Source organism: Geotrypetes seraphini, chromosome 6, assembly GCF_902459505.1.
Source record: "Geotrypetes seraphini chromosome 6, aGeoSer1.1, whole genome shotgun sequence".
Lineage (NCBI taxonomy): Eukaryota > Metazoa > Chordata > Amphibia > Gymnophiona > Dermophiidae > Geotrypetes > Geotrypetes seraphini.
The window spans coordinates 87,267,977-87,293,920 of record NC_047089.1 but is presented as its reverse complement, the minus strand read 5'-3'; the positions used below and the strand labels follow the sequence as shown (position 1 = coordinate 87,293,920).

General features: G+C 42.9%; 1 protein-coding gene across 9 annotated transcripts in view; it reads right to left on the bottom strand.

The window, feature by feature from the left end:
• The window catches only part of MYCBP2 (MYC binding protein 2), a 977,923-nt gene that overhangs the window by 428,132 nt on the left and 523,847 nt on the right, over positions 1-25,944 (bottom strand). For all 9 annotated transcript variants that reach the window (XM_033949399.1, XM_033949405.1, XM_033949401.1 and 6 more), the window contains 2 exons: positions 19,015-19,230; positions 3,657-3,882 (listed from right to left, as the gene is read on the bottom strand). In XM_033949399.1, the coding sequence (XP_033805290.1) occupies positions 3,657-3,882; positions 19,015-19,230 (442 nt within the window). The remainder of the gene's footprint in view (positions 1-3,656; positions 3,883-19,014; positions 19,231-25,944) is intronic.

Here is a 25,944-nt window from a genome sequence, read left to right as displayed (position 1 = left end):
TCTCCTCATTCAATTCCTTCCATCCACTGTCTGCCTTCTCTCTACCTCTTCCATATGCTTTGCTACTGTGCCTTTCCCTTCCATCTCTCTCTCCACCCCCCTGCCCCCCCATTGGTCTGGCGCTCATCTTCTTCCCTCCTCTCCCCCCATAGTCTGGCATCTCTCTCTTCCCCATTTCCCTTCAGCAGCGTCTTCTCCCCACTCTCTCTTCCCCAGTTCCCTTCAGCAGCATCTTCTCCCCTCTCTCTCTTCCCTAGTTCCCTTCAGCGTCTTCTCCCCTCTCTCTTCCCCATTTCCCTTTGGCGTTTGTTCCTCTCCTCCACCCCTCCCCTCCTTCCCTCCAGCCCTCTTCGCACAGTCCAGCAGTCCCCTCCCTTCCTTCCTTCCCCTTACCTTTGTGGCGATGTTTACTTTTCTTTCTACAAGCAGCCAGAGCCTTGAAGTCGCATGCATCTGCTGGAAAGCTCTCCTCTGACGCAACTTCATTTTTCCGGTTGCGTCAGAGGAGAGCTTTCCGGCAGCCACACACAACTTCAAGGCTCCAGCTGCTTGTAGAAAGAAAAGTAAACATTGCCACAAAGATAATTCGGCGGGCCAGATTAAAAAACTAAACGGGCCGGATATGGCCCACGGGCTGTAGTTTGCCCATGACTGGTATAGCCAATCACTTTCCTGACTAATAGGGAACAGGGTGCTCAGGGAAACCATCTTGAACTTTTGTTTAGTCAGGTTTGATATCAATCTTCAAGTGGAAAGCACTAATAGCATTTAAATGAACTCTTGAGTTTGTTTACAATCCAGAAATAGAAAGCTGGATGAAAGAGGGAATATGGCCAAGTCTAATGTCCTGGAGATACACCAGATTGAGAATCTGCTCCATTTACATTGGTAACAAAATCTGTGTAGAAGGCTTCCTTGAAGCTTGGAGTATCACTGAAATTTAAGCTGAGAGATGCATGGAAGCTAATGTAGGGCTTCAAAAGCAGGCCATCAAGGAAACATAGAAACATGACGGCAGATAAAGGACAAATGGCCCATCTAGTCTACAGGGCTTCATGTGAGAAAGAGAATCCTTCATTCTGTGTGAGTAGGGTTAAAAAGGATTCAAACTTTAATGGTTGTCTGACTGATAGCTCCAGTAGAAGAGGGAACCAAATTTGACGTGGCTAAAAGGGCACAATCAGGATCATGGCCCCTTGATCATGACACAGCTTGAGAAGAGCTTTCCCTTCAAGAGGTATCCGAGGGAAAGTATACAAGAGGTTGTTCCCCCAGTGAAGTAGCAACACATCTGGAGCTATGTGGGCAGGAGTATAGAGCCTGGAACAGAAGCAAGAATGTTTTCTGTTGAAGGAAAGCAAAGAGATCCATTGATAGGGGCCACCAGAGTTGGAAAATCCATTGAAGGACTGGCATGCTGAGGAACAACTCGCAAGGGTGGAGGACTCTGCTCAATTTGTTCACTAGAGCATTTTATCAGCCAGTTAAATAAATGGCCTTCAAGCAGACAACCAAGCCCATAAGTAAATTGCTTCATGACGAAGGTGGTAATAACTTGTTCCTCTCTGTTTGTTCAGGTAAATACATGGCAACCTGGCTGTCCATGCGAACAAGGACTACCTGATTTCAGGAGGCAATCCTGAAATGTCTTGAGGGCATTCTTAACTGCTAATTGTTCGAGAAGGCTGGAGATCAAGAACCTTGTTATATGGAAACCATCAAGTTGTGCTCCCCAGCCAATCATGGAAGCATCCGTGGCAAGAACCTTTTGATGTAAAGGGTGTTGAAATAGAAGACCCTGAATTAAGTTATGTGGTATTATCTACCATTCAAGAGAGTGGTGTGAGCTGGAGAAACTTGAATGCAAGCAGAGAGTAATCCTTTGACTTTAAACTACTGGAAAAAAAGTTCATTGAGTCATATGAAGTGAGTTTGAGCTAAAGGTGTTACGTAGACCAGTGGTTCCCAACCCTGTCCTGGAGAACCACCAGGCCAGTCGGGTTTTCAGGATAGCCCTAATGAATATGCATGAAAGTGATCCGCATATAATGGAGGTACCAGGAATTCAAATCTGCTCCATGCATATTCATTAGGGCTATCATGAAAACCCGACTGGCGTGGTGGTCCTCCAAGACAGGGTTGGGAACCACTGATGTAGACCATTGAGGTCATGTAACCAAGGAGGTATAGCATTTGATGAGTGGAAATATACTTGGAGATTTTAGAGAGAGCTGAACTAAATTGTGTGCTTCCTGCAGCAGAATGTTTGACCTTGGACTATGCCCAGGAGACCCTGATAAACTCCAAGCTCTGAACTGGCTGAAGATGAGATTTTGAATAATTTATCACAAACCCAAATAGCTTGAGATGGCGAATGAGAGAGGATTGCAGTTTGAGTCACTTGTTTTGAAGCTGCCTTGTTTAACCATTCGTCGAGGTAGGGAAAGACATACATGCCCTACCTGTACAGTTTTGCAACTACCACTATGGGGCATTTTGTGAATACACGAGTGGCTTAGGCATTGCTGAATGGCAAAACTTTGTATTAATAATGTAATTTTGAACTGCAAGTGAAAGAACTTCCTGTGAGCAGGGAGAATGGATATATGGGTGTATAATTATTTCAGATCTAGAGAGCAAAGCCAGTCATTGAGCTGCACAATGGAAAGAATTATTTTTCTTTCTTGAGGTATCTGTTCAGGTCTCAGATATTGACAATAAGTCAAACTCATCTTGTTTTCTTTGGTATTAGAAAATATCTGGAGTTGAACCCCCCAACCCTCTCTAGCAGAAGAACAGGCTCTATGGTATGTTGCTGGAGGAGAGTCAAGAGCTCCTGTTTCAGAACAGTTTTCTGGAATGAGTTGAAACAACACTCTTTTAGTGAATTGTCAGGAGATCTACTATGCCAATGCAGAGCATATTCCTTTTGAATGATGCACTCATTACAGCCCTTTGCACCAGTGCAGGGCCACTCAGCCTGAGTTCAAGCACCTGATAAATCAGGGGTGTGTAGAGCTTCCAGGGGAATGTATCTTGAACTATCCACAATCCTAGTGCAGGCCGGCTAGGTAGGTGCCCTGCGAAAGGGTTGCCACCCCAGATACAGTCCTCTGATCTAGAGACTGTATTCTTCTAGACAGAGCTGTCCCAGAAATCCTGGGAAACTTTGGAGTACGGTGAAGCCATGAACTTCAGAATAAAACCCTAAAATAATAAATATGCATGGTGGAGTGGTTGGGTGTGTGGTGCAGTGGTTGTGGATTTGAATCTTGCACTGCTCCTTGTGACCCTGGGCAAGTCACTTAATCCCCATTGCCCCAGTTACATTAGATAGAGTGTGAGCCCACTGGGACAGTTAGGGAATAATGCTTGAATACCAGAATAATTTGTAATCTGCATAGAATTGTAGGATATGCAGAATATAAATTAGTTTAAAAAAAAAACCCCAGAAGAAAAGACACCTTCTCAACTTGCTTGCAGAAGGCAAAACTGAGGAGATGGGACACTGCCCACTGACAAAAGGAGGCGGAGCTGAAAAGCTATGGATGACTCCTGCAAAACTTGTGAATAACCCTCTCATCAAGACTAATGCTCCTTTTGCACTGGAATGAGATTGTGAAATACACACCGACAATCAGAACTTTTTTTTTTACCTGGTAGTACTATGACCATAGTTGGCCACCCAGTTGAGCCTGAAAATTTCTTGAATTCTATCCATGAATTGAGGCTTTCATGAGGAGCAATCTGCTTTGGTCCAAACCCAGAGTTCTGGATAGTCCTAATAGGAATTAGCAAGCGGAGAACATCCTCAGACTGCGCAGTTCCACACTGGGGATCAAATTCTAAAGATATCCACCGGACACATTCTGGAAAAATCACCTGAAATAAACCACAGACAGAAACTAACACACACTTGTAAATGTTTCAGTTTTTAGAAGTATGCTATTTGTTTATATGTAAACTATAAATAGCTTTATAATGATCTACCCTTCCTTCTCAAGCTCTCATTTCATTGTTGCCTAAGGGCTCATGTTACTTCCTGTCACCTCTTCGGCTTCCTATTATTCTTCTCCCTCCCGGCATACCCATACACTCAAACTGCCCTCTTTCTCACCATTTAATTTTCACTTCCACGCATTCCTTAATCTCATGCTCCCTCTTATTCCACTCAATCTACAGTCATTCATTTCTACTCAAGCAGATGGTAAAATCAAATTACCTGAGGTTCTTTTCATTCTCAAAATTGAGGGACATCATCTGATGGAGCCAAGAATGGGATAACAACTTCTACAACTTCAGTAAATTTCTTGAAGCTTTTATGGCATCACCATATATGTATCCAAAAATATATAGGAGTAGGCTTTTTACAACAAAACAATATTTATAAGCAGCAAGGTTGTAATCCACAACGTAAGACAATAGAAGAGTTTTGCAGAGTTTGTGTAGTCAGGGATCTCAAAGTCCCTCCTTGAAGGCCGCAATCCAGTCGGGTTTTCAGGATTTCCCCAATGAATATGCATTGAAAGCAGGGCATGCACATAGATCTCATGCATATTCATTAGGGAAATCCTGAAAACCCGACTGGATTGCGGCCTCAAGGAGGGACTTTGAGACCCCTGGTGTAGATTGAACATTATTACATTGTTATGGATTACAATCTTCGGCTGACACATTAGGAAGTGGAAGGAAGACTGTGCAATATGATTTCAGTTAGATTGATTCTTCCTTTTTTCACTTTTGGAGTATGCTCTGTTTAAGAAATTTTTGCTTTTTTGTGTGTGTTTAGAGACTGAATTTTTGAGTATTTTGTATTGTAATACTAACCAGTTTTTTGACAGAATTTTTTCTCCCTGGAGTTTTTTCTTCCCAGTCATTTTCCAGTTTTGGTCAATGAGAATATTAGGGACTCCTTTGGAAGAATAATCCAGTGTTGGATTGTAAGATCCTCGTGGAGCTTTGAGGCCTGTTTATTAATATTTGATTAAAGTTGATCATGGTCATAACTGTAAAACATAAGCAGGCTTGCTGTTTATAAATATCAGATACATGTGGCATAAGAGAATGATGTGAATAACATGAAGAAAGACCTGGCGAAGCTTGAAGAATGGTATGAAATTTGGCAGATAAAATTTAATGCTAAGAAATGCAACGTCATGCATTTGGACTGCAAAAACCTGAGGGAACGGTACAGTTTAGGGGGTGAAGAACTCATGTGCATGACAGAAGAGCGGGACTTGGGTGTGATTGTATGTGATGATCTTAAGGTGGCCAAGCAGGTTGAAAAGGTGATGGCAAAAGCTAGAAGGATGCTAGGGTGCATAGGGAGAGGTATGGCCAGTATGAAAAAGGACGTATTGATTCCCCTGTATAAGACTTTGGTGAGACCTCATTTAGAATATTGTGTACAATTCTAGAGACCGAACCTTCAAAAAAATATAAAAAGGATGGAGTCGGTCCAGAGGATGACTACTAAAATGGTGCATGGTCTTCATCATAAGGTGTATGGGGACAGACTTAAAGATCTCAATCTGTATAATTTGGAGGAAAGGCAGGAGAGGGGAGATACGATAGAGAATTTTAAATACCTACTTGATGTAAATGCACCTGACTCGATCTCTTTCATTTGAAAGGAAGCTCTGGAATGAGAGGGCATAGGATGAAGTTAAGAGGAATAATATAAGGAAATACCTTTTTTACAGAAAGGGTGGTAGATGCATGGAACAGTCTCCCAGTAGAAGTGGTGACGACAGAGACTGTGTCTGATTTCAAGAAAGCCTGGGATAGGCACGTGGGATCTCTTAGAGAGAGGAAGAGATAATGGTTACTGCGGATGGGCAGAATTGATGAGCCATTTGGCCTTTATTGGCCATCATGTTTCTAGTAGACAATACAATGAAAACCAAACAAAGACTGCAGACAATGTACACGATGCAGGCAAGAATTTATTGCACCAAAGTTAAAATGCAGTAATATAAAAACCTTTTTACCAACCAAGAGACCCAACACGTTCCGTGTTTCGGACAACACGCCTTCGTCAGGGGTCCATGGTAAATAAGGTATAAAATGTACCGCAAGAAATGAAGATAACAACAAATGCCTGACTGTTGAATACGCCGAAAACGCTACAGCGTTTTCTCGGCGTATTCAACAGTCAGGCATTTGTTGTTATCTTCATTTTTGCGGTACATTTTATATCTTATTTACCTTGGACCCCTGACGAAGGTGTGTTGTCCGAAACACGGACCGTGTTGGGTCTCTTGGTTGGTAAAAAGGTTTTTATATTACTGCATTTTAACTTTGGTGCAATAAATTCTTGCCTGCATCGTGTACATTGTCTGCAGTTTTTGTTAGGTTTTCCTGTTTCGATGGTTTTCCTGCAGATTTGGTTGGATTTATTTTTGTTACTGACAATACAATGAAACCTTCTACCCAATGTGCGGCAGTGGTCAAAAAAGCAAGCAGGATGTTAGGAATTATTTTAAAAAAGGATGGTTAACAATACTAAGAATGTTATAATGCACCTGTATCATTCCATGCTGCAACCTCATCTGGAGTATTGCATTCAATTCTGATCTCCTTAATTCAAGTAAGATATAGTGGCGCTAGAAAAGGCTCAAAGCATTCCCCTTTCACCCGGCTGCGAAGGAGGCACTGATCCCGTGGGGCTGAGCAAGATTTCGCTTCCTAACGCCAACGCTTCCCTCGCGTTCGGCTCTGCAGGAACGCCCCGAGGCGGAGACGAAAAGAAGCTGGTGATCACTCCCTGCCACGGAAAAGTAGGCTCTACTGTCTATGGAGCTATTGGGCTTGCTGGCTCCCCAGGACTCTACGGCCGGATTATCTACACCAAAAGAGGCTATAGGAATTCCAGCAGTGCAAGGGGAATTACCAACTCTTCAACCCCTTGAGAGACCTGCCGAAATAACTTTGAAATCAATTTGGACTGCAATGGACTCCCTCCACAAAATGTGAAAATGCAAAAGTTTAAAGAGGATTTAAAAGTCCAAGGGGAGAAGGTTAAATCCTTAGAACAATCTGTTCAAGGAGTTCAGTCTTCTTGTACTTCAATTATTCAGGACAAATTGGTGCTTTTGAGGAAAATGGAAAATATGGAGAATTATACCAAACAGTTGAATTTAAGAATTTTGAATTTCCCAAAAACACTTACAATGTCCCCAACAGAGTTGTTTTATAAATTTTTGAAAGAAGTCTTTAAATACCCTGAAGACGGGCTTTCTCCTCTACATAAAATATACTTTATACCTACTTCTGTTAAAAAACCTTCTTCTTCATAAGTTTTTCAATCTAATGTTGATTTGTTAAGTCCTATGAACTTATCTAGAATTCTGGAGATTTCAGAAGAAGAAGGTGTAGTTCGAGCAACACTTCTAGTGGCATTTGTATTTCTACAAGATAAGGAAGCGTTTCTTCACCTATTTTTTAGTTAAGAGAAGTCTCCTATATGGATGACAAGATTTCTATATTTTCAGATGTCTCTAGAAAAACAAAAATAAGAAGAAGATTCCTAGAATTGAAAGATGTTAAAACATTGGGGCAAAAAAAAAAAAAAGAAAAGGCTCAAAGAAGAGAGACCAAAATGGTAAAGGGGAAGGAACTCCTCTCAAATGAGGAAAGACTAAAATGGTTAGGGCTCTTCAGCTTGGAAAAGAGAAGGCTGAGGGAAGATATTGAAGTCTACAAAATCCTGAGTAGAGTAGAATGGGTACAAGTGGATCGATTTTTCACTCCATCAAAAATTAGAAAGACTAGGGGACACCCGAAGTTACAGGGAAATACTTTTTTTTTTTTTTTAATTATATATTTATTGAATTTTTCAATATAATCAAGCATAACTTGTACAGAAAGGAAATTCAGCAAGAGAATAAAAGAATAGACATTATAATAAAACATCAAATATTAAATATAAGCTTAAATCTCAACTCAAGCCTTCAAGAGGGATCCAAGGTGGATGATAGGCGAATAATAATAAAGGAAAATTAAGTTCAAAGATATTAACTAGTTGACTGAGGTTAATACACCCTTTCTTAAACTTAGCACTCATGTTCCATCTTTCTCCAAACATGAAATTGAGAGAAAGGTTGTCAGTTGAGATGGCTCAAAGAAAACGGGGAAATACTTTTAAAACCTATAGTAGGAAATTTTTTTTCACTCAGAGAATAATTAAGTTCTAAAACAAGTTGCCAGAGGTTGTGGTAAGAGCAGATAGCATAGCTGGTTTTAAGAAAGTTTGGACAATTTCATGGAGGAAAAGTCCATAGTCTGTTATTGAGAAAGACATGGAGGAAGCCACTGCTTGCCCTGGATCAGTAGCATGGAATATTACTACTTCTTGGGTTTTGGCCAGGTACTAGTGACCTGGATTGGCCACCATGAGAATGGGCTACTGGGCTTGATGGACCACTGGTCTGACCCAGTAAGGCTATTTTTATGTGGTTCCCTGGTCCTGTCTAAATTTTAAAGATTTTACTATAAGTATACTCAGAGAATATGGAACACATCCAAAGCTAGTCTGTCATGAATCTTGTCCTGGAAGAGAACAGTGGAACCATCCTGTTTAGAGGAAATGTGAAAAAATTCACTGTGGGTGTGTCTCAATCAAGGAAAATCACATTTGCTACTCCTGAGTCCACTCGTGCTTGAAATACATGGGTCAGCCTGTCTGCCATTGTCCTCTACCAAATGTGTGTCAGAATCATTCCAGGTCCACATTCCAACAGTTTTCTAACACAGGAAATATGAACCTGTTCTTCCCTGCTTCTTGATGTAGTAAATGGTATCTGATTGTCCATTTGGTCTAGAATTTTATCAACGTAGTCTTTATTACATTTAATAAACTGCTCAGGTGGCCCATACTGTCTTAAACACCAGAAATTTATCTTGACATTTCTTCTGGGCAGACCAGACACACTGAATATGAAATCAATCTACAAGATGACCCCAATCCAGTTTGGATGCTTATGTGATGAGGACAATTTGCACAAGAGGAATCTGAAAAGGAACACCTTTGGCCAGAATTAATTGGTCCATTCACCTGGACAGGGAGTCCCTGAGATGCATGATAACTAAGACTACATCTTATAAGTTCTAAATGGCCTGAGTCCATAGTGAGAAAAATACATTTCGAGATGTGCCAAGGGAGTTATATGCATTGCTGAGGTCAAATGAACCTACAACTTTAATATGCTCCTTTGATGTCTGACTCAGGTCTCTTGCACCACAGGCAATAGCATGGTAATTCTATCTGAAGAAAGCCTTTCACCAGAATCATGTCTGGAAGAGTTCCTATGAATTAAAATTGAGGTTATATGCTCAAGTGGGATTCTGGATAATTTATGTTGAACCCAAGTGATTCCAGCATGGATGTTCCAAGATTGATCAAGAGCCTATTTTCTAAAGTTTGAAACACATGTGCTCTCAATCTCTATATATATAAGTCTCTCATCCAAAAACTGCAACAAAACTATGCATTCTTGGCTCCACAGAAAAATAAAAATTGAGGAGATCCCATTTGACAGCACATCACAGGAATTACAGAACATGTGGGGTGATGCTCTAAAATCTAGAAACTGACTAAAGCTTTTTCCCTATGTTGGGCTCCATTGGATGATATTACTCACTAGTGAGATCATGAAACTGTTGATCTTTAGAAAAATTTAGCCATCTCTGCACTAAACTCTAACCTGTCATACCAATATAGTAAGCTCTAGAAAATGAGGCATTCTACAAAAAGATTATAATCTTACCATGATGATATCTTTTCTAGTAGATAGGTGAGTCATTCTAGTCATGTGGGTTATCTTCCAATGGCCATGAGCCCTCTGCAGAAGGAATCCATTCTGGATGGACTCTCCTCTACTGCCACCTGTAGTTAGTATCCAAGCACAAAGATGTCCATCGACAGTATGTGAAGCAGTCACCAATGGGAACATTCCCAAGAATCAACCATTTTGCTCAACAAGAAAACATTAGAACAACAAACAGCCAATAGCTAGCAAAAATATCAAAGGAGCTCAGGTAATATCCCCGCATGCAAATTGAACATATTTACAGAATTCATCAAGTTCAAAAAGGGCTGGCTGGCATCCAAGAATCAAACTTGGAGAAGCGAAAGTAGAATGAGACCGTAGGCAGGCATAGATAGGACCGGGAGGAAATCTAGAATGACTCACCTATCTACTGGAAAAGATATTATCCAGGTAAGGACGCAATTTTTTTTTCTAGTGCAATAGGTGGGTCATTCTAGACATGTGTGACGTACAAAAGCAGTCCCAAACACCTAGGGTGGGCTGACTGCGCTGACCCTCAAGATTGAGGACCCAAAGGCAGAGTCCTATCTTGCAGCCACATCCACTCTGTAAAATTTGAGAAACATGTGCAGAGTTGTCCAAGTAGTCGCCCTATAAATCTCCACAGGGGAGTTCACCCTAGCTTCAGCCCATGAGAAGGCCATACTCCTGGAAAAATGCACCTTAACAGAAACAGGAGACTTTTTACCATATAGAATGTAGGCTGACGAAATGACCTAAATTGATCCATCTGGAAATAGTGGCCTTGGAAGCAGGAGCACCCTGCTTAGAAGAATGAGTCAGCACAGATAGGGGAGAAATACACTTCCTGATTAACATGGAATGCCAACACCACCTTTGGTAGAAACTAAGAAACCGTGCAGAAAAAGATCCCAGTCTCCGAGATCCTCAAGAAAGGCTCTCTACAAGACAGAGACTGGAACTCCAAGACACGTCTTGCTGAGGTAATGTGACCAGAAAAACTGCATTTAGCATTAGGACCAAGAAAGAAGTTTGGTGAGACCAGACAGAACCAAGTTAAAGTTCCATCAAGGAACTGTGGTTGGATTGGCGAAGAGCACATTTTAGAAATCTGGCCACATCAGGGTGAGACACAAGCAAAGGACTACAATCCTGGACTCTAAAACAAGAGAGACCAGTGATTTGTACCCGAAGCAAAGCCATAGTGAGGCCCTTATTGAGGCTCACCTGAAGAAAGGCTAGCACCACTGAAACTGGAGTAGAATATAATAATAATAATAATTTTATTCTTATATACCGCCATGCCCATCGAGTTCTAGGCGGTTCACAATAATTATATTAGGATCCGCATTGACATGCCGATTTACAAACAATGTATTGGGTTTACAGGCAATGTATTGGATATACAAACAATGTATTGGATTTAGAACACCTTCTGCCGAACATGGCTGAAGAAGCGGGAGTGGGAAGTAGAGAAGGAGGAAAGCGGTCAATAAAGGGGGGGGAAGGGCCGAACGGGCCGATTTACCACGATTTATTGGATTTACAACAACTTTAGCCGAACTTGGCTGATGAAGAAGGAGGAGGGTAAGTGAGCTGGAAGTCAGCGATCAATGAATGGGGAAAGGGGCGGGCGTGTGGCCAGGTAATTCCGGAGAGGGGGCGTTAGGGGGCTTGTTTGTTGAATAGGTAAGTTTTGAGTGTTTTTCTGAAGTCGAGGTAAGTGGGAGCCTCGAGAATCATTTGGGCGATCCATTGGTTCATCTTGGTTGCTTGGAAGGCGAAGGTTTTGTCTAGGAATCTTTTAAGATGACGGAGCTTAAGCGAGGGGTAGGCGAACAGTTGAATTCTACGGGATTTCTTGTTGGTGCAGTAAAGGTTAAAGAGGGGATTGATGTATCTTGGCGAGAGGCCGTTTACCGATTTGTAGCAGAAGCATGCAAATTTGAAGAGTACTCTGGATTCGAAAGGCAGCCAGTGGAGTTGGTGGTAGAAAGGGGTGATATGTTCCCATTTCTTTAGGCCATAGATGAGGCTGTGTTTTGGATCACTTTTAGTCTCCTGGTCGTTTTCTTCGTGGAGTTCAGGTAAATAATATTACAGTAGTCTAGAATGCTGAGAATGGCAGATTGCACTAGAAGGCGGAACGAGGAATCATTGAAGTATTTTTTTATGGTTTGGAGTTTCCAGAGTACCGCGAAACATTTCCTGACGCTGAGGTCGGTGTGAGATTCTAAGGATAAATGTCTGTCCAGCGTAACACCCAGGATTTTTACGGTGTTTTCAAGGGGGAAAGGCCTTCCTTTCAGTTGGATAGTGGTGTCCTTGATTTTGTCGTTGGGGGAGGCCAGAAAAAATTTTGTTTTGTCGGAATTTAGTTTCAGCCTGAATGCTAGCATCCAGAGCTCAATCTGGTAGAGGATATTTGTAATGTAATCAAGTGTTTCAGGTGAGAAACTAGTGAAAGGGATGACTAATGTGATATCATCTGCATAGATGAAAAATTTGAGTTTGAGGGTGTGTAGTAGGTTACCTAGGGAGGCTAGGTAGATATTGAACAGGGTGGGGGATAGGGGGGAGCCCTGCGGTACACCGCAGGTGTTTTCCCAGCAGTATGAGAAAGCGTTGTTCTGGTGTACTTTGTAGGATCTATTTTTTAGGAACCCCTGAAACCAGTTGAGGACCTGATCGGAGATACCAATGTGTGACAGACATTCAAGGAGTATGGTGTGGTCAACCAGGTCGAAGGCACTGCTTAGGTCTAGTTGTACAATCAATGCACTAGAGCCCTGACTAAAGAGCTTGTGGAGATGGTCAGGAAGAGTGGCTAAGATGGTTTCGGTGCTGTGTTCCGTGCGAAAGCCAGATTGATAGTCGCTTAGGATGTTGAATTTTTCTAGGTATGTGGAGAGTTCTACCTTTACTGCCCCTTCTGCTATTTTGGTGAATAAGGGGATGCTTGCGATCGGTCTGTAGTTGGATGGGGAGTTTGGTGATTCTTTTGCGTTTTTTAAAATGGGGGTAATCATGATGTGACCTTGCTCTGGTGGGAAGATTCCTGCGGATAATAGGGAGTTAACCCAAGTCATCATGTTTGCTTTGAAGTGGCTCGGGGCTGCTTTCATGATGTTTGGTGGGCATGTGTCTAATTTGCAGAAGGAGCGGTTGTATTTATTATAGTAGGTATTAAAGGTTTTCCAGTCAATTGTTGAGAATTGTTTCCAGCTAAGGTTTGTTCTGGCTCCTGGGTCTGGTTTAATTATACCCGGGTCTGAGTTGGGTGTATTAGGGTCTGGGAGGATGGGGAACTGTTCGAGGGAATTGGTCTTGGTAGGTAAAGTTGATCTTAATCTTTGGATCTTGTTGTTGAAGAAGTCTGCAAGGGTGTTGGCAGTGAGTGTGGATTCTTCATATATATTTGTGAAGGTATCGATGTTGTAAAGGTCATTAACCAATATATGGCTTCACACTGGACTGGTTGCACCAATGTTGGAAAGTCTGCCACACCTTAGTGAGGGCAGACACAGTAATCAACTTCTTAGATTTCAGAAGAGTAGAAATGACTGCATCAGAATACCCTTTGAGCTCTAATGCTTCACACTCAATAGCCATGCCATAAGAGCAAAGCGATCGGGATTCTCCATGGAGACTGGACCCCGTGAGAGAAGGTCTGGAAGAGCCTACAACTGAAGGCCACAACCTATGTGAAGACACATCAGATTTGCATAACACGGTCTGTGAGGCCAGTCTAGAGTCACCAGAATGACACTTCACTGATGAGTCACAATCTGCCGAAAGACCTGACCTATCATGGGTCAGGGAGGAAAACAATATAGTAGAACTCCCTCTGGCCATGGCTGTACCAGAGAGTCTAGGCACTTGCTTCTGGGCTTGTATCTTTGACTGAAGAATTGAATGGCTTTCGAGTTATTTACTATTGCCATTAGGTCAAAATGAGGTTGACCCCAGTGCTGCACAATGGCCTGAAATGCTGCCAAGGACAGCGCCAACTCACCCGGATCAAAGGTCTGTCTGTTGAGGAAGTCTACTTGAACATTGTTGACTCCCACCACAAGTACTGCCAAAAGAGCCTGGAGATGATGTTCCGCCCAGAGAAAAGAGCAGGCAGGCTTCCTGAGTCATTGAATCACTCTTGGTTACTCCCTAGTAACTGACACATGCCACCGCTGTTGCATTGTCAGAGAAGACTTGGACCACTTGGCCCTCCAGAGTCGTCTGCAATTTCACCAGAGCCAAGCGAATGGCCCGCAGTTCCAATCAGTTGATTGGCCATTTATTTTGAAAGGGTGTCCAACACCCCTGAATGGGACGACGGTTGCAATGGGCTCTCCAGCAGTGGAGACTGGCATCTGTCATCATAACTACCCAAGATGCAATCCGCAGAGGTATGCCACTGAAGAGAGGCTGCAGAAGGTGCTACCAATTCATAATGGCCCGGGCCTCCAGAATCCAAGGAAGAGCTGTGTGCAATCTTTTCATCTGTGGACCTCAACGAGAGAGCAACACATGCTGAAGAGGATGCATATGTGCCCTTGCCCATGGACCCCATGACCTGGAGATAGTCCCACGCAGACAGAGTTTCTTTGTCCAGAAGGCAAGAAATCTGACAGCACAGCTTCTGTCTGAATGCCTCTGGAAGATAAACTCAGCCAGCTGCCATGTTGAACAAGACCCTTAGATATTCCAGGGACTGCATCGGGGTCAAATTATTTTTCCTGTAATTCACAATCCACCTGGACCACCTGATTCACCATGTGCCGATCCTTGGCCAATGAGGGGGCTCCTATCAGCCAATCGTTCAAGTACAGGTGTACCTGCAGCCCCATCTTCCTCAAGTGAGTTGCAATGACCACCATCACCTTGGTGAAGGCACGAGGAACCTTTGCCAGGCAAAAAGGTAGAGATGAAAACTGGTAATGATTTTCCAGAATATAAAACTGGAAGAATTTCCAGTGTGCCTGATAAATGGGAATATGTAAGTAAGTAAGCTTCTGAAAGATCCAGGGACTAAAACAGTATAAGACAGCCTGTGTGTGAGGAAGCCATACCAACCCCAGGAGACATCAGCGCTTTCTTCTCATCCGAAGACAGTTCCAAAGAGTTTGGCACTCAGACTCTGAACCAGCAGAACATGTACTAAGACTCGAATGAGATCAGACAGTGTAGAAGGCCTGGATGGCGCAAATAGCACAGAAGAAGCAATAGAAAGGTGTGACAGAGACCTTTCTGTCCTGATCATAGGGTTTTATATACATGCAGACATATTTAAAACTTTGAAAAGGCAGGATAATAAACAAAAAACCAGTAAACCGATATATAGTGTAAGAAAATGAGAATTTTGTATTTATGTGAATTGCTAGGTAAAGCAAGATCACAAGGGAAATTAGATACATATATTGTAGAGGTATTAAAACTGCCTCCATGTTTCTTTCTGTCTCTCTCTGTGTCTTTGTGCAATTTCCTGCCTTGACTTCATGGCTCTAATTAATGCCAGACCTCTCAGTCTGGCTTGGGGAAGATATAAGATTTCACATAGTTTATATGTACCTTAACAATAATTATTGAATATGAATGAAATATGATTGTGGTGTGTTTGGGATCCCAAACTAGGTGTGTGATGGAATGATTTGTGCTTAAAGTTCCCATAGGAAATAATGCAGGTACTCACAATCTCTGCAGTGCCTTTGTCTGTCAATGTTTTTAAAGCAGCTGAATGGAGAAAAATGACTTTCTGCCTCAGAAAACAACTCCAAATGCATAGGAATGAAGATCTTCGGACTGCCAGCTGGCCAAAGACCAACTATATCCTCCATCCCAACAGATCTTCTGCCACGCAGTCGGGGGCAGGAAAAGCAGCCTGTGTCTTGAAACCTGGGTGGGTTTCTATCCAGATGCAATCAGCCTGCGTTAGAGACCTGTGACAGGGTTATCGGCCAGCAAACTTCATGAGAAGGGACTCTGGGTATTTCCAGAAGGTGGTACACAGCAAGCTGGCTTCACAGATCCACTGGAGTTTCTCTGTGAAGCTGCAGGCCAGCAAAGCAGGACTGTGTCATTTTCTCTGACAGCAGACCACTGGGAAGGGATCTCAAGACACCAAAGTCACTTAGAAACAAAATTTAAGCAATCTAAGTGAAAAAATAAGAAAAAGAAGCAGAGAAACAGCAAAAGACTTCTGCTCAGACTGCTTCCAGAAATTGAAACTATTTCTAACACTAGGGAGAGTGCAGCATGTGTTCAGAAAAGATGTAGATTTCTGCAACACCCAAACTGCGGGCAAGGATTGAACACCTAACGTATGGAATCCGGAAGGGACATAACAGAACAGGACATAGCTCTCACCACTTTGAGAGCACCATCTGGAGAATCCCATTGCTCCGAGATCAGAACGCTCACATCAGGATGCCAGGGAAAAGTGGAACATTGAGTTCGTACTCCACAAAGGAGAGAGGAGGAGGAAGAAGGAGCCAGTTGAGTGACTAAATTAAACTCCTGCAAAGTCTCCGAAATGAGATCAGGCAAAGCAACAAACTTAAATTAATGCTGTACCATGAGATCATCCCCAGGTTTTAAAGTCAGAGAAGAATCTGAAGATCCAGTATACTGTCCTGGGTCCCCTGCCACGGGAAGAGTGTCCCCGGAAAACAAGCTGATCATCATCAAAAGCATTGCCTAAATCAGGATCAGCTAACTTAAGAACAGCAGCTGACTGAGAAGAAGACATGCCTAAAGTGGCAAAACCCACTGAGACAAGTCCAAGGTAGAGCGGGACTGCGCAGTAGAAGCACAGCAATCCTGAAAGGTATTCCACAAGAATTTCAGAAATTCTGAGAAGCCTCTGCACCCTGAGGAGTAGAATCACCCTTAGATGACTCAAAGCATTTCTTGGGCTGTAGGGCATCCGCGTCCTTTTTGCATGGAACTTTCAACCTTACTGAGCTCCAAAAAAAGAAATGGCCGCCCATTTAGTCACCTGCCTAGATAGGGAAGAGGTTAAGCATGACGCTGCCACCTCTCACGGATGCACCACACGGTGCACGGTCGCTCTAGAAACACTAAATTTGTGGAATCCTGGCAAGTAGAAGAGGCCAAAGATTCCATCCCAACAAGATTTGAGGCAAAATTGCAATTTTGGGAAGTACAGGGAGCCTTTAAAAAAAGATAACTAAAAATTCTAAGATGGTTGCTATTAAGAAATTCACGCCAAAATTGTGATCGCCAAAATCATGATTTTATTTATTTAATTAATTTTCTATACCATTCTCCCAAGTGAGCTCAGAACAGTTTACATGAATTTATTCAGGTACTCAAGCATTTTTCTCTGTCTGTCCCGGCGGGCTCACAATCTATCTAATGTACCTGGGGCAATGAGGGGATTAAGTGACTTGCCCAGGGTCACAAGGAGCAGCATGGGTTTGAACCCACAACCTCAGGGTGCTGCACTCTTCACCACACTCTTCACCTTTACAAAGTACAAAAATGGCGATTTTAGGATTTTTCAGGTGGGGAAACAAACACAGGGGGATATGCAGAAATCTCTAAAACTGTGAAATTCAGCCCCCCACCCCAACACTGTGACCTGTGCTGAAATGTGTTGCAGTCTGCCTCAGCTCTCTTATAGTTGCTGGAATCAGAGAAATCAGTGCCTCAGGCTAGGCATGCCTCTTCAACGCTGATCTTTGGGATGTCAGTCAGACACAGTGCCTGACTGTATCTCCACTCTTGCAGACTGATGGACACACTACGGGAAAGGGTAGAGCCAAAAATACATCTGAGCCTACAAATGAAGTCTAACAGCTTATGCTTGAACCCCTGCTAAACAGAAGGTGAGGAAAAAGTGGGGACGGCACCGAGCTCCAAAGAAACAAATGCAGGCTAGCTAACAGGGATTGGCCTGTCAGCTGCAGACCAAAGTATGCGTCTTCTCTACACAGGCAGAGCTGAAGAAATGCTCCAAGCACAAACACCACCTCAATAAGGGATGAATAAAACACCAAATAAATAAGAAAAAGGGGAGAGCAGAACAGAAACACTCCTTCGGGCTCAAGTGCAAAAGGGAAAAACTACAGGTGGCAGTAGACCTTTCAGTGAAGTAGAGGAGAGTCAGAGAAAAAATACGAAGTGGATTCCTTCTGCAGATGGCTTGAGGCCACTGGGAGATAACCCACATGTCTAGAACGACTCACCTATTGCTATAGAATACATTTCATCAAAAATAAAAAGGACTCATGTTTCACAAAACAGCATTATGAATGAACATACATAGCATTTCTGTAACTGCATACTGCATGACTGTTTATGTAACAGAGAAAGGTATTTAATGCAAAACTGTAGCCATAATACTACTACTGTACTTATAAAGGGTGAAACCTATTCATGTACAATAAGTCACTGCCAGTGGTGTAGCGAGGGGGAGAGGCGCACGGGGTGGTGGTACCCCTTCCTCTGCCCCGTACCTTTTTAACTTTGGTGTGAGCAGTCAACTTATTACCTGCATTGGCTTCAGCGCTCTGACATCACTTCCAGGTCCTGGAAGTGACATCAGAGAGTGCGCCGAAGCCAATGTGGGTAGCAAGTTGGTAGCTGCTCACGCCAAAGTTAAAAAGGTATGGGAAAAGAGGAGAACGAGGCAGGGGGAGGAGTAGGAAGGGGGGCTGCAGAGAAGAAGGGGTGCCAACGTACCAAGTAAGATTGTGCCCGGAGTGGACCGCTCCCACTTTAATACACAACTGGTCATTGTCCAATGGGCACTTGAAGCAATAGGAGAAAGTGACTTGTCCAAAGTCACAGATGTGTGTCAGTGGCATCAGCAGGTTTAAACCCTAGACCTGCTGCTTCTCAGCCCATTGCACTAATCACTAGACTACCCCTCCAAAAGGATTAATACCATGGAGTTTGATTCCAAATCTTACGTTCTAGATTAAACTCCTCCGGGGAGGAGGGGGGGAGAACATGTGGCAGGTTTACATACACTGTCTCAACAGAATTAAATTTTGCCTAATGCATTTTTACTATGGATACCCTTAACCCTAACTAGTTCATAATCCCTCAGACTGGGTTTGAAAACCATCGTTATAGGTACTAGATCATAGCTCTAAGATTTCTCTTTAAAAAGATCTCATTCTTAGTCTCCAGATTTCCAGTCACTCAAGCCAACAGAAGATTAGTCTAGCCCTTTCAATATAAATCTTAAGAGATGTACCTTGTAGTGCATGACACTTGCTGGTTTGTAGGGGTGTTCGCTCTCTAAGACAGCATAGTGATTGGAGGTAGTACAAGCAGAGAGCTGCTCAGCTTGATTCCCAGTGTTACTATCTGTGGACTGATTTGGATTGAAGGCAGGGGGTGCATACTTCTGGTTCAAAATGGCTACTGAAGGTAGTAATTGCTGAACTAGGCCAAAAACTTCAACAGCAGCCTGCAAAAGGGAAAAAGAATTGAGAAAATGGCATCCAGAAAACACAAGACTGATTGACTAAGCATTATCAATTAATAAGAGCCTTACATAGTGCTTATCTTCCTATGGGGCTATTTACAACTGAACAAAAAGTGGAATGGGACTAAAATTGAATTTATCAATTCAATTGCACTGATAGATCGTTTATGTAAGAAGGCGAAACCTCAGACCGTATTGCTACGTCTCATACGCCAATGGCCATTTGGCAAATGCAATGTTATGGTTTCAATCATTGGTCTGCCTCCATCTCTTTCATATAAGTGCAATAATTCATTAAGTGCAACAATTACTATAAATAAATACATTTTTATAATCAATGAATTTTAAGATTTTATAATAAATAAAGTTGATATGGTTGTCAAAAGTTCATGATAAAGTTATATAAGGTCAAGTAAAAATTCTGTGCAAAATGGCAATTCTGTGCAAAATAGCAATTTTATCATAAATTAAATTTCTGCAACATCATTGATTTCATTCACGTAGATTAATGGTCTTTCTATGAGTTTTTGTGAGTCCCATAAACAGAGTCAGGCAAGTAAGATCGAAAGGGACACAAGAGGGAAGGAAACGCAAGAAAGGAACAGGCAGTAAACTCAAGTGTATGTACACGTACGCAAGGAGCCTAAGGAATAAGATGGGTGAATTAGAAGCTATGGCACAAAAAGATAACGCTGACATCACCGGAATCACGGAAACATGGTGGACTGAGGAAAACTTCTAGGACACTGTGCTACCGGGATACAAACTATACCGCAGAGACAGAATGGCTCAAAAAGGTGGGGGCATTGCCATATATGTCAAAGAGGGAATTTAATCTACTGGAGAGAACACGCCAGGAATGACAAACAAGTTAGAGTCTCTATAGGTCAAAATTCCGGGAACAAATGCATTGGAAATGAAGATCGGCAACTACTACCGACCCCCAGGGCAGTCTGAAGAAATTGATGTAGAAATGACGGATGAGATTAAACGCAAATACAAGGGAGGCCTCGCAGTTATCATGGGTGACTTCAACTATCCGGGGATAGACTAGAACCTAGGCACCTCCAGCTGTGCTAGGGAGACCAAGTTCCTGGATGCTGTAGGCGATTGCTTCCTGGAACAACTTGTCAAGGAAAATACAAGAAGAAATGCATTTCTGGACTTAATTCTGAATGGAGTGTGAGGACCGGCACAAGGTGTAGAAGTAGAGGGGACGCTGGGAAGCAGCTATCACAATATGATCCACTTCAACCTGGACGCAGGGGAGAAACACCGGTCCAGAACGACGGCCACAACGCTGAATTTCCGCAAGGGAAATTACGAAGGGATAAGACTCATGGTGGGGAAGAAGATTAAGAAGAGGATAAACACTTTAAAAACACTAGAGCAAGCTTGGTCCCTTTTTAAGGACACAGTCACCGAGGCACAAAATCTACATATACCGTGTATATACGTTGTTTGTCAGGAGAGGAATAGAACATGCTTTAAACTAAGAAGAAAGGGAAAGCCGACAGTCGACCAAGCGTCGACGATTCAGAAGAAGGTATCCCGTGAAGATACCGAGGGGAAAAAAGGCTGGGAAGAAACAATGGACAAATTACAGGAGTCGACTAACCCAGAAGAGGAGGTTAGAAGGAATGTAACAAAAGAGAAGAAACTAAAAACCGAAGCACTGGGAAAGGAAATGAAGACAAGAAAATACCAGGATCTAAATTGCATATATACTAATGCAAGGAGCCTAAGAAACAAAATGGGGGAATTAGAAGCCATGGCCAATGCAGAGGACATAGACATAATTGGAGTCTCTGAAATGTGGTGGAATGAAGAAAACAAATGGGATACATCACTGCCGGGGTACAAGCTCTATCGCCAGGACAGGTTACGATAGAAAGGAGGTGGAATAGGCCTATACTTAAAAGAAAGCATACAATCGACAAAAATGGACATAGCAGAGAAGACCAACAAGCTGGAATCGCTATGGGTTAAAATACCGGGAAGGAAAGGGCCTGAAATAAAGATGGGCCTATACTATCGTCCACCCGGGCAAACTGGAGATATCGATGAAGAAATGGAAGCCGAGATGAAGCGAGAATGCAAAAGCGGTAACACGGTTATTATGGGAGACTTCAACTACCCTGGGATAGACTGGAGGCTTGGAAGCTCAAAATGCGCTAGGGAGACAGAATTCCTGGAGGCTATACAAGACTGTTTCATGGAGCAGCTTGTTAGAGTACCAACGAGAGGAAATGCAACTCTGGATCTATTCCTGAATGGGTTAAGGGGAACTGCAAAGGAAGTAGAGATAGTGGGACCATTGGGAAACAGCGATCATAACATGATCAAGTTCAAGGTTGAGGTAGGAATACCGAAAGGAAAGAGAACCATAGCGACAACTTTCAACTTCAGGAAAGGAAACTACGAAGCAATGAGGGAAATGGTAAGGAAGAAAATTAGGAACACTTCCAAAAAAATAGCAAAAGGTAGAACATGCCTGGTCTTTCCTCAAGAACACGGTGAGCGAGGCACAAAATCTGTATATCCCCAGATGCAGAAAGGGGTGCAAAAAGGGTCGAACAAAAGACCCGACGTGGATAACTAAAATAGTGAAGGAAGCGATAGGCAATAAGAAAAACTCATTCAGGAAATGGAAAAAGGACAAAACTGAGGGGAACTGGAAAGAGCACAGGAAGTATCAAAAAGAATGTCACCGAGTGGTTCGAAAAGTATGAAAGAGGCTAGCCAGGGAAGCACGAAATTTCAAACCGTTCTTTAGATATGTTAAAGGGAAGCAACCGGCTAGGGAGGAGGTGGGACCACTGGATGACGGAGACAGGAAGGTGAAGGAGGAGAAAGAAGTGGCAGAAAGACTTAACATGTTCTTTTCGTCTGTATTTACAAATGAAGACACATCCAGCATACCGGAACCTGAGCAACTCTTCAATGGAAATCAAGCAGAAAAATTAACATCCATGGAAGTGAGCCTTGAAGATGTATGCAGGCAGATAGAAAAACTAAAAACTGACAAATCCCCAGGTCTTGACGGAATCCATCCAAGGGTTCTGAAGGAATTAAAGGAGGAGATAGCGGAACTACTGCAGCAAATTTGCAATCTATCCCTGAAAACAGGCATGATCCCGGAGGACTGGAAGATAGAAAACGTTACTCCCATCTTTAAAAAGGGATCAAGAGGTGACCCGGGAAACTACAGACCGGTGAGTCTGACCTCGGTTCCAGGGAAAATGGCGGAAGCACTGATAAAAGAAAAGATCGATGAACATTTTGAAAGAAACGAACTTCTGATAACCAGCCAACATGGTTTCTGCAAGGGGAGATCGTGCCTAACGAATTTATTGCACTTCTTCGAAGGAATTAACAAACGGATGGACAAAGGAGACCCCATAGACATCATATATCTAGATTTCCAAAAAGCCTTTGACAAGGTGCCCCATGAATGCCTACTCCGGAAACTGAAGAACCATGGGGTGGAAGGAGACGTACATAGATGGATCAGAAACTGGTTGGCGGGTAGGAAACAGAGGGTAGGAATGAAGGGCTACTACTCGGACTGGAGGAGGGTCACGAGTGGGGTCCCGCAGGGCTCGGTGCTCAGGCCGCTGTTATTTAATATATTCATAAATGATCTAGAAACAGGGACGAAGTGTGAGATAATAAAATTTGCGGACGACAACAAACTATTTAGTGGAGCGTGGACTAAAGAGGACTGCGAAGAATTGCAAAGGGACTTGAACAAACTAGGGGAATGGGCGACGAGATGGCAGATGAAGTTCAACGTTGAGAAATGTAAAGTATTACATGAGGGAAACAGAAACCCGAGGTACAACTATACGATGGGAGGGATGTTATTAAATGAGAGTACCCAAGAAAGGAAATTGTGGGTAATGGTGGACATGACAATAAAGCCGACGGCACAGTGCACAGCGGCCGCTAAGAAGGCAAACAGAATGCTAGGCATAATCAAGAAGGGTATTACAACCAGAACGAAAGAAGTTATCCTGCCATTGTATCGACTGATGTTGCATCCGCATCTGGAGTACTGCGTCCAATATTGGTCGCCGTACCTTAAGAAGGACATGGCATTACTCGAGAGGGTTCAGAGGAGAGCGACGCATCTGATAAAGGGGATGGAAAACCTTTCATACGCTGAGAGATTAGAGAAACTGGGTCTCTTTTCCCTGGAGAAGAGGAGACTTAGAGGGGATATGATAGAGACTTACAAGATCATGAAGGGCATAGAGAGAGTAGAGAGGGACAGATTCTTCAAACTTTCGAATAATAAAAGAACAAGAGGGCATTCAGAAAAGTTGAAAGGGGACAGATTAAAAATGAATGCTAGGAAGTTCTTCTCTACCCAACGTGTGGTGGACACCTGGAATGTGCTTCCAGAGAGCGTAATAGGACAGAGTACGATACTGGGGTTCAAGAAAGGATTGGACAATTTCCTGCTGGAAAAAGGGATAGAGGGGTATAGCTAGAGGATTACTGCACAGGTCCTGGACCTGTTGGGCCGCCGCGTGAGCAGACTGCTGGGCACGATGGACCTCAGGTCTGACCCAGCAGAGGCATTGCTTATGTTATGCTTATAGCTGAACTGCTTCAACTAGTAGCCAACCTGTCAATCAAATCGGAAAAGATTCCAGAAGACTGGAAGGTGACAAATGTTACGCCGATCTTCAAAAAGGGTTCAAGGGGAGATCTGGGAAACTATAGACTGGTTAGTCTAACCTCGGTACCGGGAAAGATGGTAGAGGTGCTGATAAAGGACCGTATCATTGATCACCTTGATGGACAAGGTCTGATGAGGACCAGCCAGCATGGTTTCAGCAAAGGCAGATCTTGTCTGACAAACTTGCTGCACTTTTTTGAGGGAGTAAACAGGCAGATAGACTAGGGCGACCCAGTCGACATTGTATATCTGGATTTTCAAAAGGCGTTCAACAAGGTTCTGCATGAACGACTACTTCGAAAAATTGCGACTCATGGAATTGAGGGTGAAATACTCATGTGGATCAAAAACTGGCTGGCGCATAGGAAACAGAGTGGGGGTAAATGGACAATACTCGGACTGGAAGAGTGTCACCAGTGGGGTGCCGCAGGGCTCAGTGCTTGGACCCGTGCTCTTCAACATCTTTATAAACGATCTGGACATTGGTACGATGAGTGAGGTGATTAAATTTATGGACGATACAAAGTTATTCAAGGTAGTGAGACACAGGGGGATTCTGAAGATCTGCAACGTGACATAATCAAGCTTGAGAAATGGGCATCGACATGGCAAATGAGGTTCAACGTGGATAAGTGTAAAGTGATGCATGTCGGGAACAAAAACCTCATGCACGTATACAGGATGTCCGGGGCGGTACTTGGAGAAACCTCCCAGGAAAGGGACTTGGGAGTTCTGATCGACAAGTCGATGAAGCCATCTGCACAATGTGCCGTGGCTGCAAAAAGGGCAAACAGAATGCTAGGAATGATTAAGAAGGGGATCACGAACAGATTGGAGAGGGTCATCATGCCGCTGTACTGGGCCATGGTGCGTCCTCACCTGGAATACTGTGTCCAGCACTGGTCGCCGTACATGAAGAAAGACAAGGTACTACTTGAAAGGGTCCAGAGAATAGCGACTAAAATGGTTAAGGGGCTGGAGGAGTTGCTGTACAGTGAGAGATTAGAGAAACTGGGCCTCTTCTCCCTTGAAAAGAGGAGACTGAGAGGGGACTTGATCGAAACGTTCAAAATACTGAAGGGAATAGACTTAGTAGAGAAAGACAGACTGTTCACCCTCTCCAAGATAGGGAGAATGAGAGGGCACTCTCTAAAGTTGAAAGGGGATAGATTCCGTACAAACATAAGGAAATTTTTCTTCATCCAGAGAGTGGTGGAAAGCTGGAACGCTCTTCCGGAGTCTGTTATAGGGGAAAACACACTCCAAGGTTTCAAGACAAAATTAGACAAGTTCCTGCTAAACTGGAGTGTACGCAGGTGAGGCTGGACTCATTTAGAGCACTGGTCTTTGACCTGAGGGCCGCCGCGTGAGCGGACTGCTGGGCAGGATGGACCACTGGTCTGACCCAGCAGCGGCATTTCTTATGCTCTTATTTCATTTATGATAAAATTTCTATTTTGCACAGAATTGCCATTTTGCGCAGAATTTTTACATGACCTTATATAATTTTATCATGAAATTTTGACTACCATATCAACTTTATTTATTATAAAAGCATAAAATTCATTGATTATAAAAATGTATTTATTTATATTAATTATTGCACTTAATGAATTACAGTATTGCATTTATATCAAAGGATGAGGTGGACCAATGATTAAAACTATAACATTGCATTTGTCAAATGGCCATTGGCTGTTATGAGACGTAGCAATACGGTCTGAGGTTTTCCTTCTTCCATAAACGATCTATCAGTGCAATTGAATTGATAAATTCAATTTTAGTCATATTCCACTTACTGTTTTGTATTTCAATATTTTGGCTGTGGAATTATTGCTTTTGTATTTTGTTATTTAAAACTGACCATGTCATAGAAAACAGCTGGCCCTAATGCTGAATAGGGCAATTTGTCATTAGGAAAGAATTTTGAGGGTCATAAATATGACTGGAGAACTATCAGCTGGTCAACAGAAAAATTCTTATTCATCTGGGTAGGCCCCCTTAGGTTA